At 35.5% G+C, this 16294-nt stretch overlaps 1 protein-coding gene across 2 annotated transcripts; it reads left to right on the forward strand.

The window, feature by feature from the left end:
• Positions 1-3448: 3448 nt before the first annotated feature.
• Positions 3449-16289, forward strand: soat1 (sterol O-acyltransferase 1). Of its 2 annotated transcripts, none has more exons than XM_081348990.1 (16): positions 3449-3589; positions 4400-4530; positions 6305-6363; positions 8093-8238; positions 8430-8489; positions 8767-8874; positions 9691-9973; positions 10162-10240; positions 10326-10407; positions 12863-12908; positions 12993-13122; positions 13277-13374; positions 13564-13662; positions 13954-14089; positions 14383-14528; positions 14631-16289. In XM_081348990.1, exons 2-16 carry the CDS (start codon positions 4407-4409, stop codon positions 14706-14708), a joined length of 1674 nt encoding a protein of 557 aa, XP_081205116.1. In that variant the 5' UTR covers positions 3449-3589; positions 4400-4406; the 3' UTR covers positions 14709-16289. The 2 variants fall into 2 exon arrangements, with proteins under 2 accessions (XP_081205116.1, XP_081205117.1); XM_081348991.1 differs by having other exon boundaries at positions 3471-3589; positions 4374-4530.
• Positions 16290-16294: the final 5 nt, after the last annotated feature.

Here is a 16294-nt window from a genome sequence, read left to right on the forward strand (position 1 = left end):
ATTTGAGTGATTCATATCAGATTTTTTTTTTGTATTATAGATATGGAATCTGAACAAACAAAAAAGTGGTCATATTTTTTATGTGTTAAATAAAATCTTTATATCAACCACAATGAACTTCCATAGTGCAAAAGATTCACTCCCACCTACCACGAAGAGCCGTGGTGTGACCCTTCCCACCCCCCAGAAAAGCTTACGAGGGTTAAATGTGCATTTTAAAATATTGTTCATATCAACAGGGTATGAAAGGAGTTCAGGGAATATCTGGACAAAAAGGTGTGAAAGGTCGGAGAGGACCACCTGTAAGTTGTACATTTTTCCTGTATGTAACTGCATGATAATAATGTCAACACTTTCATTTCATACTTATTTCACTCCTTTTTAAAAGATTATGATTATTTAATCTATTATATTCTGACTTAATCTCATTTTCTTACAAGGGAAAACCAGGTATTCCCAGGAAGCTGACACCAGGGCTTCACACTCATGCTCAGAGAAGAGCCTCACTAAATGTTAGTACAAACTCAAGAAGTCAACCTTGGTTTGTTAAGCACTGAAACACACTTTTATTGTCAGATACCGCAAGGTACAGTAGAGGAAAAGGTGGGGTCGGGAAGCAGAAAGACTTAAGATGAAGCTTTTAATATATTGATTGTATTAGTGTCTTTCTGTTTAGAAAGCAAGGTTATTATCACGAAAGTCTCGATTTGATGACCCTGAAGATGGGATTGAGGAAAATAGCCACTCACAGGGCACCAAAGAGAGCCCAGCAACCACCTGCAGAGAGCTGAGTCTCATCCAGCCTCACCTCAGAGACGGTGAGACCAGAAAATGTGGCTCTTGTTTTAAAAGAAAAATCACTGAGAAGGACATTTTTATTTAACTGTGGTCATGTGGTCATAGGGCACTACTACGTTGATCCTAACCACGGATGTCCATTTGATGCTCTCCATGTTTTCTGTAACTTCACTGCTGGTGGTCTAACTTGTGTGTCTCCTGTCCAGTCTAAAGTAAGAGGATTTTCACAGTTTATCAATCTTCTTTGATGACTCTAAAACACATAAACAGTGTCGCCAACTTAGCAACTTTTTAGACCTTAAAAAAAAAAGCAACTAGAGACAAATCAAGTGACTTTTTGGACTGCTGGTTAAAGGTACACTATGTAACTTTTTTTGTTAAAAATGAACAAAATTTCAATACATCTATACATCATCAATCCTTCTTCCAAAACGTGTTTATATTTTAGACCTAGCGGGATGATTTTCTGCTACAGGCCCAAAAGTTACATAGTGTACCTTTAACATGTTGTGGTCAGTCGCTATATCATGCTCATTCTGTTGTCTGACAGAAAATATGTAATTGAACAGCTTTATTGGACATTCTACTATATATTTTAGTAAAATACAGTATGCGAGTAGGGATTAAGAGAGAAAACATATGTGAAATGCCAACAATTGCCACATGACATCATCTAGTGACATTTAGTGACTTTTCAAGCAGGCTTTAGCTTCTTTCCATTGAAAATAGTTGGAAACGCTGCACGTAAACTGATGTTTTTGTTTTGTTTTTTGTTTTACTCTGAGATGCCCAAAATCTGAAAGAGATTTGTTACCCATTATTCTGACACACCACCACAAATTGAAATTGAAATGTACCAGCTAGACACAGAATAATAAAATAACATAAGGACACATGTACAGAAGAAAAGTTGCTTTGTATAGATATTCTGTTATATTGAAATAATACCATGTTTGTGGTCATGATTTTGTAAGATTTTAGGAATATGGCCATCAGTGGACAGAACTAAAAAGTGGTTTAGTGAGCTTCACAGAGGCTTCAAGGTAAAGCACTGCACTTACTAAATTTCATAAGCTGATGAAATGTATTGTTTGGTGGTTTTTTTGTGTCACGAATATCATTATTTCTGTTAAGAATGACAGTTGTCTCAATGAATGTAATATTCTGATTTTCACACTCCACAGTTTGAGTACAGAGGTCTCGATGTTGTCCAACTGCGATTCTTACGGTTGCACAGTAACTCTGCCACACAAAGCATCAGCCTGAAATGTCCCAAAAAACCCAGCCCCGCTGCTAAGCACAATGAGACCACCAAGAGGGTGCTACACTTACGAGGAGACTTTAATGAAGAAATCCATCCATCCCATGTCATCATATCACAGCATGGTTGTGAGGTTAGAAGTAATCTCTGGTAATGAAATTAGTCTATGACACAAGACAACAGCTTTGCTAAATGAGAAGTTTCCAAAAAATGACACGCAGCCAAACCGTGTCAGGTAAATTAAAGCTATTGCATATAACAAGAGCATAAGAAGTGTTTTCCCTGCCTTAAATTGCAGGTAACGGCACAGGTGAGGGTTCTTGGGAATTCAGAGCTCCACGGAGGAGACGTGCAACTACTTCCCATAAGAGACGTTTATTTAGAGAGCGGAGGGGAGAGCTGGGAAGGAGATGCGATCATCGTCCTTGGACATTTGTGCTTCTTATAGTCTCTTTCCAAAAATAGATGGTATTCACAGAGCTCCTGGAAGGAATGCAATGTTCCCAGCAGACAGTACATTATAATGAGACTGAGTATTGTATTATAATGTTACCTTTTCCAGCATGGCTGAATTTGCTGCCTCTCTGGGTTTATATTATTCAGATTTCCTGTAGACTGAAAGTGGTGCAATAATCGTTTGCGTGTGTGTTGTGAGCATGTGAGTTTATTTAGACTTGTGTGTCAGTGGGTTGTGAGTATTTATGATAATAATTTATTTATGTAAGGTGAAAGAATTTGTATTCAGTACCTTTATGTTTTACTAACTGATATTAAAAATAAAAAACAATAGGGCATTCCTAGTTTCTATATATTGCAAAAAATATTATGTTCTTTCTAGAAATGTGTCATGAAATGCCCTTTATTTTTGCAATATTCCTAATGTTACAATAAACAAATCCTGGATTACTAATACCCAGTTGTTGTTTTTTTTTTTTTTTTTTTTACTGTACTTTAAAACTAGTCAACATTCCACACTCATTAATGAATTATAATCTCCACAATGGGAACATTAAATATAACACCTTAATTTAACAAAAGACACATAATTAACTCAAAATAGAACTATAAATTAGTAAACCCCATAGTAATTATAATTTTTAACAGTCCCAAACTGCACCTACTTATTCCACAGACTTGGCTAATAAACGACTTGCTTAATTTCTTTTAAGACTTTTTTTTTTTCTTTTGGGGTGAAATATGACCAAGGCATATTGTTGAAGGGTTTTAAGATTCATATATTTATCCCACGTTACATATTTGAGAAAGGTAAGATAACCAGCAACGCTGCAACATATTGGTATTGTAACTGTACGTTTAAGATAAATTTACACAGTCGAAACAGTTCAGCCAATCAGATGGCGTTTAAGTGCAGACTCCGCCCCCGGTAGAGAACGAGTGTTGTTTCAGTATGATTTCGACAGGCCTGATGCTGCTCTGCTGTCACACTCATCTCAGTCAAACACTCGGAGTTTGTCCTCAGAAGCCGAATTGATTATTAAGGACGTGTGTATTTGGGGGAAAAAAGCACAAGTAAGTGATCTAAAGGTTGTTTTCCGTCTTTCGTAAAACGGAGCCAATATAATAGACATCAAACATTACCTGGCTATTGAATGTCTTCTGTGTTTACAATCACTGTATCGAGTATCGTTCGTATTTAGTGTGAGTTAAATGAGCACCAACACAGCCATCTAATTTAGCGTAGAATGCAGCTTAATTCAGTATTCCATTAGTGACTATACTACTAATTATTATTAGATGTGCTAGTACTGTTCCATCGGAGACTAGTATTAAATTAAGTCACTAGTACTTTGCTTTCGTGACAAGTAATTATTTCATCGTTGCTGACAATAAGTAGCAAATTTTTGTCATTGAATTTTATGGGGATCTGTGATTCAAATATCTGTGGCTTAAAGGAATAGTTCAATTTAAAATGAAAATTCTGTCATCATATACTCACCCTCATGTTGTTTCAAACCTGTATGAATTTCTCTCTTCTGCTGAACAGAAAGGAAGATATTTAGAAGAATGTAAGTAACCAGACAGTTTCTGGGTCCCATATTGACTTCCATAGTATATATTTTTTCCTACAATGGAAGTCAATGAGACCAGAAACTGTCTGGTTACTGACATTCTTCTAAATATCTTCCTTTCTGTTTAGCAGAAGAAAGAAATTCATACAGGTTTGAAACAACATGAGGATGAGTATACGATGACAGAATTTTCATTTTAAAGTGAACTACTCCTTTAATCTGACTATTACTATTGATTTCAATGATATACCTGTTAAACAATTCATAAGATTCACATTGTTCAGGCTGCTGGTTTGTGTTGTGTTTTCAGCATCAGGATGGTGAATGAGGGTGCTGGCACCCCACGCAATCGTAGGGGGTCCCATAAGGTTGTTCCGTCATCAGACAAGGATGGGACAGGAGCCGAAAGAGCCACAGGAGAGGTGCCCTTCCCAAGTAATGGTGAGACTCACTTAAACACTTAACCAAAAACCTTTGACCTGGTCCTCCAAATGTAGACTATTCAAATTGAGCAGAGGCAAAACAGTCACATTAAAATTCTTACGAAGAGACAAAAGAGTTTCTCTTTTGTTAGTTCTAATGTAGGTCATTCAACTCTGACCCATTGGAATCAGTTGCAACATGTTTCACCTAGTTTCCTAACAATTTACGTTACATGCTTGCACAATTTGTACAACCCATCATTTGTATGACACTGTCAATCTTTGACATTATTTATCAAGAGATTTATTTCCCTTGATCTGCTTAGTTCAGTTCACAGAAAAGAAAAAATATCAATACATTTTTTTGTGTACTAGAAAATGGGTGTGTTCTTAATTAAATTCTGCTTGTGAAAACTGAAAGGCTTTTACAATAATAGCAAGAAATTATAGCCTACAGTTATAATATAACTCCATGATCGCTATAAATATGCTGTGGTATGATTTGCTTATAATTTTCAGCCTGTTCTTACTGCTGTACTCGTAGTGAAGGTCTTTATTGAGCAGTGTAATCATATATGGGTTAAAACAAAATGGGGAAACAATAGCCATTACACATTCATGTTACGTTAGTGAAATCATCAAGCTTAATTCTGCGAATGACCAGACTTCCATGTGATTTGCCGTGTGACCTGATTGAGAAATTGCCATGTCCTGCCCAGTACTGTTATCAATGATGCAGTCATTCCCATTAACTCTGACACGATGACACTGAAAATGCTAGTGGAGTGTTTTATTGTGCAACCGCACTGTTAAATACAGCGTAACACATTTCATAAGATGCTTCACAGTGTAGCATTTGAGTTTTTTATATTAATTATTATATAAGCGTTTTTTTAAGGTAAAATAATGTTGAACAATAAGTGTTTTCAATGGGGTAAACTTTGCTGCTTTTTTTTAACAGTCGAAAGTCATCAGGTTTTACACTCACTATTAATTCATTACCTATTTAATTGTTCTTGCCATAAAACTTAAAATGTATCTCTTTATCATATAGTCCATTGGCTATTTCACACATATTCATCTATCCCAATGTAAAGTCATACTTTATGACTTAACTTTTTCCTAAATTAAAGTGACTTTTTTTATAAATACTTTTTTTTTTTATCTTTAATAATGTGAAGATGTAATGGGGACATTTATGCTTGTATTTACAAAAGTTTGGGGTCAGTACATTTTTAAAGGTTTTTGAAAGAAGTCTCTTATGCTCACCAGGGCTGCATTTATTTGATCAAACAAACCGTAAAACAGTAATGTTGTGAAATATTTAAAATGGCTGTTTTCTATGTGAATATATTTTAAACTGTAATTTATTCTTGTGATGCAAAGCTGAATTTTCAGCATCATTACTTTTTCAGTGTCACATAATCCTTCAGAAATCATTTTAATTATAATGCTGATTTAATGCTCAAGAAATATTTCTTATTATTATCAATGTTGAAAAGAGTTGAGCTGCTTCATATTTATATAGTTTTCAGTGCTTTTTCGAGCAATTTTGTGATGTCACTGTCTGTATAGGTTATGTAGAATCTTTTTTAAAGTGTTGTAGGAATCATCTGTTTCTTCTGTTTGCTCTCAAACGGGTGCAGGTTTTCTGTTTGCATGATGTGAAATTAGTTAAAGATTACTTTATGGTAACCAGGTTACGGTGCCCACAAGTGCCACTGAATCACCTGCGTCCATCTGTATGTAAATGTGGGCACTCATGAGAGATCTATATTGATGTCTCATTTCAGGAACAGTGGAAGTGGAGCACATTATCAGCGCAAAACTACAGCTAAAGAAGAAAGCGGAGGTAAGATGTCAATCCCAGTGAATCAGTGGCTTTCAGAACTGTATCTTGTCAGATATCAAAACTGTGAGCAACTGTGTGAATCTTGTACTTTATCACTGTATTGTTGCAGAGTGACTATAAGATAATACTGATAATAACTTTTACGTCATACATTATCAGATCCTAAACGTTCTAATGTGACCTTTGCTTTGACTATATCCTTTTAGTGATTTAAATGCAATGCAAGGCTTATTCTTGTGCTTTTGATCTATGTAAATCTGACTGAGCTTTTGTGATTTGGTTTAGCAGCTCCAGATATTTGGTCTTCTTTATCAAACTCTTTGTCAGGCAGGAAGTTTTACTCTCTATAAAGCACAGTCTCTAGTTAATTTTTAAAAAGTCTAGTAGAGTATTTCTGCTAGTGGTTCAGTGACAAATAAGTATGTTTGTTCTGGATGAACTATTTAAATATGTTTACATGCCAAATCATATTTTTGGTTTAATGCACTTCTGAAAATTGTTTATACCATTTGAATGTTTTGGAAATAGAGCCATACCCATCAATCAAGTAAAGTAATAAAATATTTTTCTTGAATGCACATAAGTTAACACATCTTAAATATTTTTTAACATATTTATGAGTATTTTTTAAGTATTTTTGAATCATAATCATCACTTATATATATATATATATATATATATATATATATATATATATATATATATATATATATATATATATATATATATATATATATATATATTAAGGCTGTCAAAAGATTAATCGCGATTAATCGCATCCAAAATAAAAGTTTGTGTTTAAATAATATATGTGTGTGTACTGTGTATAATTAAATTGGTATATATAAATACACACACATGCTTGTATATATTTAAGAAAAATGTGTCATTTATATATAAAAAAATTATATTTATATATAATATAAATTATATATAAATATATACAGTATACGTATGCAAATATTTCTTAAATATATACATGCATACATGCACGTACGCAAATATATACCTTGACATACTGTTTTATTAATTTCTAGTCACATGACAACAGGTTTAAATCCCACAAAAATATCAAATGGTATTGTAATTGAATACACAATAAGTTTTCAGTTTCTCTAATCATTTTCTGAATTGCTTTTTTAGGTGTTGTTGAATGATTGAATTAAAAAGATTCAGACAAAAATAATCAGTTAACAAATGGGCAGCACATTTTTCAGACTGAATATTGATTTTAAGCAAAATAATCACTTGTTTTCTTTATTAGGATCAACTGTTGTTTTAGACTGTTTCCCACTGCTTGTAAAGGTTACAGGAAGTGTAGATAGAATAAGGAAGGATGTGGTTGTCAGCCAAGGACAGTGAGGTTATTCAGAAACACGGTGGGAATGATTAAGTACAGCCAAAGGATTAAACTTTAGAATTAATTCGAATCACAGACCTCCAATGTATCGCGTCAACAGTTCAGTCTCCCTGTTTTTTGTCTGTGTGATCAAGTTAAGTATCTCTTAAAGTGTCTTAGACATACAAAGACCTTCATTTGTCTCCATTAAGATCAGCCACAGTTAAAACAAAATGACCGTGACAGCTTGAGGTATCACATGAGACCAGATTCTCCAACTGTTATCTTGTGGATGTGATGTTTTCAGCTTCTGCAAACCTTCTGTTGTTCATAAGACCCTCCTTGGATATATGAGAGACTAGCTGTTCTGTGTTTTCACTGTTTTTTCAGCATTTGAAAGCAGACCTGATGAGGCAGTTTGACACTCAAGTGAATGAGTTCATGGACAGCCTGATAGAGGAGTCTGCCAGTCTGGGTTCCTCCCATGTGAGCACAGTCTTTCAGTCTCTCTCAGATAAGGAGAAAAGCAAACTCAGGTACTGAAATCACACATAAACAGCATTGCAATGAGTGCCATGGCTGGCTAGTACACTTCATTGTTCTCGTTTACTCTCATGAATTCAATGCATTTGTGATTTGTTTTCCATGGCATGTTCTTGGCACATCAGCATAGTGCTTTTATCTCACATCTTTGTCTATCTTTTCATCCTCCTCTCTGCTCCTGTAGGCATACACAATCTTCCCAAGCCCAAAGCAAGCAGTTTGTGATTCGTCGATCCCTGTTAGAGTGAGTCATGGGTGTATTTTCTCTGAGATCTTGCTGAAACCTGTACTGAAATGTGTGAAATCTGAGATTTGTTTCCGTCTGTGGTGAGATAAAGATGAGATATGACTGTAATTTGATTAGCTGACCTAAATAATCTTTTTTTATTATATCACAATGCAATTTCATGTATTTAGTGTTTAATCAGGAAAACAGTGGCCATTCAAGTGACCAGAAACACATGGTTGTACTGAATATGTATATTTGAAGTAATAGTGCTTATGAAATGATTTTTCTGCAGTGATCTTTTTGAGGTGAACCACATCCGCACCATCTATCACATGTTCATCGCTCTCCTCATCCTCTTCATCTTCAGCACACTCGTCGTGGACTTCATCGACGAGGGCAGGTTAGGACACTCACTATTCATCAACACTTTTGGAATCCGGTTTGCTTCAGTTTTCTGAGACGGCAACCTTGTTTGAAATGTTCAAGTTCTGACCTTGCCAAAAGTGTAGTTTCATAAATTCATAATGCTTTTGTTTTTGCTAAGGTATGAAAAGATATATTTTGTCTTTACAAGCACAATGTTTGCAAGGTCTCCTATATTGAGCAGATACTTCTCCTGGCTTATAGAGGCCCAAACCTATTAAAAATAAATACAATTCAATAGATAGATGTACAAATATAATTCATTTTTAATTACATTTAATACTGAATTTATTTTTGGATTACTTTTATTCTTTTTAACCTTTATTAATGTATTCTTCTATCTATCTATATGTCATTCTGTCGCTCTATCTGTTGCTCTATCTATCATTCTGTCGCATTCTTGTCTATCGTGCTATCACTATCATTCAGTTGCTTTATCTATTGATCTAATGTTCTGTCGTTCTATCTGTTCTGTCTGTCTATATATCTGTCGCTCTCTATCTGTCGTTTCATCGTTTTATTATTCTGTCGCTCTGTCTATCGTGCTCTCACTCTATATCATTCAGTTGCTTTATCTTTCTTTCGATCTGTTGTTCTGTCGCTTTATCTGTTGCTCTATCATTCAGTTGCTCTCTATCTATCGATCTATCATTCTGTCGCTCTATCTATTGTTCTTTCACTCCTATCTGTCTGTCTGTTTATATATATATCTTTGCAGTAAAGTGAAACAATAGAAGAAGATGCACTAATTTGTGTAAAGTGTAAAAATCTTTCTTTCGTGCGCTCTCTCTAGACTGGTGCTTGAGTTTGACCTGCTGGTGTACGCATTTGGCCAGTTCCCCCTAGTGGTTGTCACGTGGATGTGTATGTTCCTGTCCTCTCTTGTGGTTCCATATGTACTGCTCAGTGTCTGGGCCGGCGTCTACCCCACATCAAACTGTCGGGCCTTATGGACAGCGCTGGCTGGTTCTCTCTTGCTGCTGTACCAGGGGCTGTGTTTGGGTTTCATGCCCACATATGTGGTGCTGAAGAACGGCCTTCCCCCTGCTTCATGCTTCATACTTATTCTAGAACAGGTACTCCGTAACCATAGCAACGGGATTCTTTTTATATCACTCCATTGCTCTATTTTCTGCCTTCGTGTGTTTTTTGAATGTGTTGCTAGGTAGAAATCTAATCATGTATGAAGGTAGATTTTGAATGTAAGATTTGTTTTTCTTTTACTGCTGAATCTAGTCGTTGCTTTGGTTTTTGTTGTAAACAGGTGCGGCTGATGATGAAAACTCACTCTTTCATCAGGGAAAATGTGCCAAGAGTACGATCCTTAGAACGAAACAAAACGAGTAAGATCTTCACTTAGATGCTGGTTGACATAAAAAAAAAAACTTCTGGTTTATTTTGTCGTCATCTTTTTGATTTATTTTTCAGGTTCAGTTGCTGTACCTCAGTTCACCCAGTACATTTACTTTCTCTTTGCACCCACCCTAATATACAGAGATAATTATCCACGGTAAGACTGACTGCTATTGGTTTAAAGGAAGATTTTTTTTTTATATATAATTCTAATTTAAAAATTCATAACATATATAAATGCTAATTAATTAAAATTGTATTTATGTAAATAATGAATACATTTATTTAAAAATGAGTTTAAAATTTTTATATATATATATATATATATATATATATATATATATATATATATATATATATATATATATTATGGTCTCAATATATATTAAAGGCAGGGTAGGTAGGATTTTTCTACAAAAAAAAACATTTTCTCCAATTTTGTTTAAACTGTCTTTATATACCAATACATAATTAAAATGTAAGTACTCTGAAAAAGAGAGTATAAAAATCGAGTGTCTGTAGACCTCTCACGACTGTTGTAAACACAGCTCATTATTTCCATTCACTCCACCCCCTCCCTTCTGAGCTCCTTCCAAAGCCACGCCCCCAAAACACATGAACGCGTGACGCCAAACGCTCAGGCTCAGCTGGAAGACGCATTTATTTACCTGAGACGAGTGGAGAGGAACGAGCGCCGTGCATGCAGTGACATCATGTTAGGGCTGGGCGATATATCGATATAAAAACTATATCGATATATTTTTAAATGCGATATGAAATTAGACCATATCGCATATATCGATATAGTTCAAATTTGCGCTCTGCTCCCCGCGCCTCCGCTCCTCCTTTTCCACTCTGCGTGCGTGTTTAGAGCATGTTACGAGAGGCGAATCATGACTACTTCAGAAAACCCAGCACAATAGGAACTACCAGGCAGTGACATAAGTGTACGCTGAAATAAAGTCTTTCACCTCAGAAAAGCGGATTTTCTTGTCCTGTCAGCCGTTATCCTGTGCTCGGAGCGCACACTCAATTCCACGCGCAAATGTGGCGGCGCGCGCTGTATCGCCTCACTGATCAAGTGCAAAAGAAACTACGAGCATGCAACGCCGTTACGTTGTAAATTACACTAAATAAAAGTAATGCAGGTATGATTTTCATTCTATTCACCAGGAGCAGTTTCCATGTTTCATTAACAGTTATTGTTAATATTGTGTATTCACCATGGTAACTGTCGTTTCCATTTTAACCCCAAAATGCCACTATTTTTTCTTTGTGTTATTTTTTATATTTTTAAATGACTGTAGTGGCTCATACCAACATTGTATTAACAAAAACTAGTTTGGGACTGCTATTTGATATCTTCAGCATAGGCCTAATGTTTATTTATTAGTACTGGTCCTTACTATTAGTCATATTCTTACAATTCATGTTAAGTAAAGGGGAAAAATGTGTATATATATATATATATATATATATATATATATATATATATACATATATATATATATATATATATATATATATATATATATATATGTGTGTGTGTATATATATATATATATATATATATATAGGTAAATTATAACGTTTACAACTACTTTTAACATGTCATATTTGGCTTTGACTTTGACTGAACATTTGCTCTCACTTTACGGAAAAAATATCGGGATATATATCGTATATCGATATTCAGCCTAAATATATCGGGATATGACTTTTGGTCCATATCGCCCAGCCCTACATCATGTCAGAATCACATGTACGGTAATAAAATACCTAAATTTACCACTATAAATATAAACAAATAAGATGGCTTTTAGTACTCACTATCAAGCTAGCATATCGATACTGGTAAAGTTTAAAATATATTTAGTTTGATTCGGTAACGAGCTATATTTATAAGGCAAAGCTAAAAACAGGTTGCATTTATACACGTTTTTCCATTACCATCAGTTACACTGTGATGAAGGTGAATTTCGTGTAAGATTCATAACATATACGGTGTTTTGCATGTAAGAGTTTCCATGATGAAAACATTGTTGACTCTGATGAGGACTAACGTTACAATCCGGTGACAAGTACCGCATCGTCGGTTCGAGGACAGGTCCGGGGTCGAGGGCGAAGCAGAGGAGGTCGTTCAAGAGTGCGGGCAACCAGGGTCTGAGGAAGTAGTTTTTGCCTTGTTTGCCTTCGCTAAATGCATATGCAGGTGCTTTGAATTTTGAATGCTCTTTCTCTGCCATAATTTTACTCTTCGTAGGTTCCGCGCCTCTCTTGCACTCCTCAAATCAAACGCGCGCGCGCGCATATGGGAAGATCTTGTAGCAACAGTGGTGGTAGCCATGGTTGCGAGAGTGAGTGACAGTCGCCCAAACCAATCAATTGTTTCGTCCCGAATGGAAATAATGAAATAAAAAGGTCTACAGTCACTCGATTTTTATACTCTCTTTTTCAGAGCACTTACATTTTAATTATGTATTGGTATATAAAGACAGTTTAAACAAATTTGAAAAAAAGTTTTTTACAAAAATCCTACCTTTAAGAGAGTACTTTTTGTCAGTTTTGATTTTCTGTTTGCTCTGAGCACTTATGTTGCTTTGTCTCTGTAGAAATCCTTGTATTCGGTGGGGTTATGTGGCTACAAAGTTTTCACAGGTGGGTTCTTTGAAAGAGTGCATGTGTGTGATGTGATTTTTATAAACATTTATTTGAATGTAATGTTTTTCTGTGTCGTTCCAGGTGCTGGGGAGTTTGTTTTATGCGTATTACATATTTGTGCGGCTGTGTATCCCTCAGTTCCGCAGTATCAGTATGCAGCTCTTTGACCTGAGGGCCATGGTGTTGTGTGTCTTCAACTCTATACTGCCAGGTATCATGTCAGCAGGGCCAATGTATCTTCTCATTCCTTTATACTGATAAAATGTTGAGAAAAGAATTGTAATAAAGAGTACACAGTGGGTCACAAATGTAGTAAAAACGTGCACAAATGCATTTTGTGTGATGATATTGTCCCTTATACGTAGGAGTGCTGGTGCTTTTCTTGGCGTTCTTTGCCTTTCTGCATTGCTGGCTTAACGCATTTGCTGAAATGCTACGATTTGGAGACAGAATGTTTTATAAGGTAACAGACAGCACCAACAGACTCGAGAAAGTGTTTAATTTCACAAATATAGACCCTTGTACCTTATAGACTTTGTGGTAGAGTTATTTTTAGATGTTCCACATGATCAGATCTGCTTAGTTTAGCATTTCATATTTTTTGTGTTCCTATTGTGCGTTTTGTTCTTTGAATAATGTGCTTTTTCTCTAGGACTGGTGGAACTCCACTTCATTTGCTAACTATTACCGCACATGGAATGTTGTAGTACACGATTGGCTTTATTATTATGTGTACAGGGACTTCTTGTGGGTAAGTCATACACACATATAATTTTTTTTTTTATTATTACTCAATTAATGAATTACTTCTAAATTACTATAACATAAGTAAATATGTAATTTTTTTTTATAATTTTTTAATATATAATTGTGGTAATCACAAACGACTGGAAAAGTCACGCAAATGTTTCAGCTTGGACCCCTTTGGTGGCCTTGTGTTGAACTGTATTTTTTTTTTTAATCTGTTTTTGTCTGATTTGAATGGAGCCATTCATTCTAATTTGAATCAAGCCAAACCAAGTTTGATCATCCACTTCTACAGATGACACAGAAGCGATTCCGTGCGGCGGCCATGTTTGTTGTGTTTACTGTGTCTGCTGTGGTGCACGAGTATGTTCTGGCCATCTGCTTTGGCTTCTTCTACCCCGTCCTGTTCTGCCTCTTCATGTGCTTTGGAAGTAAGAACCTCATTTACTACATAAGCTTGGTAAATATCCCTGCTGAAAAACTTAGAGTCTTAGCAGGTTTAAGCTGGTCTTACAGCTGACCAAGCTGGTGTTTATTTGGTCAGCAGCTGTTCTACCAAAAACCATCCAGACAGACCAATTTAACCAGCTTGGCCAGGCTGGGATGCCAGATCACCACCTAGAAATTGGTTTTAGCTTAGCTTCAGTTACAATGACTCTGTTTTTCCGTGGCTGATTAACATGACGGAGCCTTAATATATGTAATCCACTCAAATTTCTCTTAGTGGTGTTTAACTTCGTTCTTCATGACCGAAGAAAAGGGCCGATCTGGAACGTGATCATGTGGACTATGCTGTTCTTGGGACAGGGGGTTCTCATCTGCCTGTACTCTCAGGAGTGGTACGCTCAGCGCTACTGCTCCGTTGAAGAGGTAAACAGAGTGCTGGCCCAGGCCTGGTGTATATATTCATCTGTGAATGTAGTTTAATGTGGATTTATTCATATATCGGTGGTTTCCTTTTTGTTTCCTCAGCCCTCTTTCATAGACTTGCTGAAGCCTCGATCTTGGACTTGTAATCCACAGACTAACACTGCTGTGGACGCTCACTAAGCCACACCTCCAGCTGCCACATGCCATTCATACTGGAGGGAAATCACAGGACTTTAGCATTCTATAGGTATTGCACTATGACCAAACGAAGTGAAAAGTGAAAATCTTACTCTATATTCACGAAGACAATGTTTTACAAAGAGGCCTTGAATATTTTATTTGTTGAGATCTTAATATTTATGATTAACATTTGTAACAGAATGTAGAATATTTATAATGTGCATTACAAATATTTCCTTTCAAATTTCTAAGCGACTTTTGACAATCTATATTAGGTTATGTCTGATCTGGCTAAAGAGATTCTATTTTTAGAAGCCTTTATGATGTCATAAAGTTGAGATCCGATTATAAATGTGTTTTGTGTACTGCCATTTCTTAGATATTGTGGTGTTATTCCAGTACTGGACATTTTGACCAGTTTTTCCTGGACCTCAAATTCTAGAATGTTTACAAGCGGGGTTGTGAATGCTAAAACCTCAGTGGATTTAATTTATGTGCCATATTGCTGTGAAACACAATTGTTTACTTCTCACATTTCACTCATACCCACGGTTTCACAGACAAGGCCTAAGCTAGTTCCAGACTAAAATGAATGTTTGAGCTGTTTTAACTGAAATTTCTTCAAATATGTCAGTGCCATTGTTCTGTCTCAAGATGCACATCAGTAATGTTTTTTCTAAGGCACGTTTAAAAGCTACGTAAATGCCGTAGTTGAACTAAGGCCTAATCCTGGCTTAATCTAAGATCTGTCTGTGAAACCGGGCCTAAGAGTTTAAAGTAAAATTACTCAAATTAAAATGGGGAAATTCTCCATTCTGCCAATTTTATTTACTTTAGTTACTGTTTTTAAAAGTTCAACTGGATATTTTGACTTGCTGAATTAATTGGATACTGATTACAAACCTATGATTTCGGACTTGTTTATCACGAAATAGGGTATCGTAAGTGTTGAGGTGTTGCAGCTGGCTGCACTCATGTGATCATTGTGTTATTACCAACGTTATATATTGTTATTTCAAGCACAATCCCTTTATTAGTTATAAATTATTGTTGGGTGCACTACCAGGATTTATTTTAAAAACTCCTCTAAGACATTTTGAATGTCATTTATCAGTGCAAAAAATGAAGTGTCTCTATTATTGAGTAAATTGTTATTTAAAATGTATCTGCAATAACTGTTATGACCAGCAGGTGGGGGTGGAGAGTTGAATCTTAGGACTACTGTATGTCTGCACAGGCATTTCAGAATTTTTTTCTTTTTGACACCTGCCATGTAAATGATTTGTAATTTCCAGAATAGTTGATGAATGTAATTATCATAACAAACAAGTGATCAATGTTTTGTAATAATTAAAACCGATGCCATATTTTTAAACTAATATTCATCATAATTTATTTTGTGAAATGTTCAGTGTGTAGCCTGTCCCAGCATGATCTGTAATGGACAAATAAACAGTTTCACTTACTTAAGTGTAGTTTGCTTGTATGTATTATGATGCGTATTGAGCCATATATTGAGCCATGCTGTATTGGGTCTAATAGGTATGTTTCATGTGACTTGACTACATAAAATTAATAGTGAATTA

Source organism: Scardinius erythrophthalmus (assembly GCF_964197995.2).
Source record: "Scardinius erythrophthalmus genome assembly, chromosome: 20".
NCBI lineage: Eukaryota > Metazoa > Chordata > Actinopteri > Cypriniformes > Leuciscidae > Scardinius > Scardinius erythrophthalmus.

Excerpts from the sequence above, each read along its gene's own strand:
- soat1 (XM_081348990.1), top strand. The coding sequence starts at position 4,407 with ATGGTGAATGAGGGTGCTGGCACCCCACGCAATCGTAGGGGGTCCCAT. Across the intron at positions 8,490-8,766 it reads ATTCGTCGATCCCTGTTAGA|TGATCTTTTTGAGGTGAACC; the intron begins GTGAGTCATGGG and ends ATTTTTCTGCAG. Across the intron at positions 9,974-10,161 it reads TCATACTTATTCTAGAACAG|GTGCGGCTGATGATGAAAAC; the intron begins GTACTCCGTAAC and ends TGTTGTAAACAG.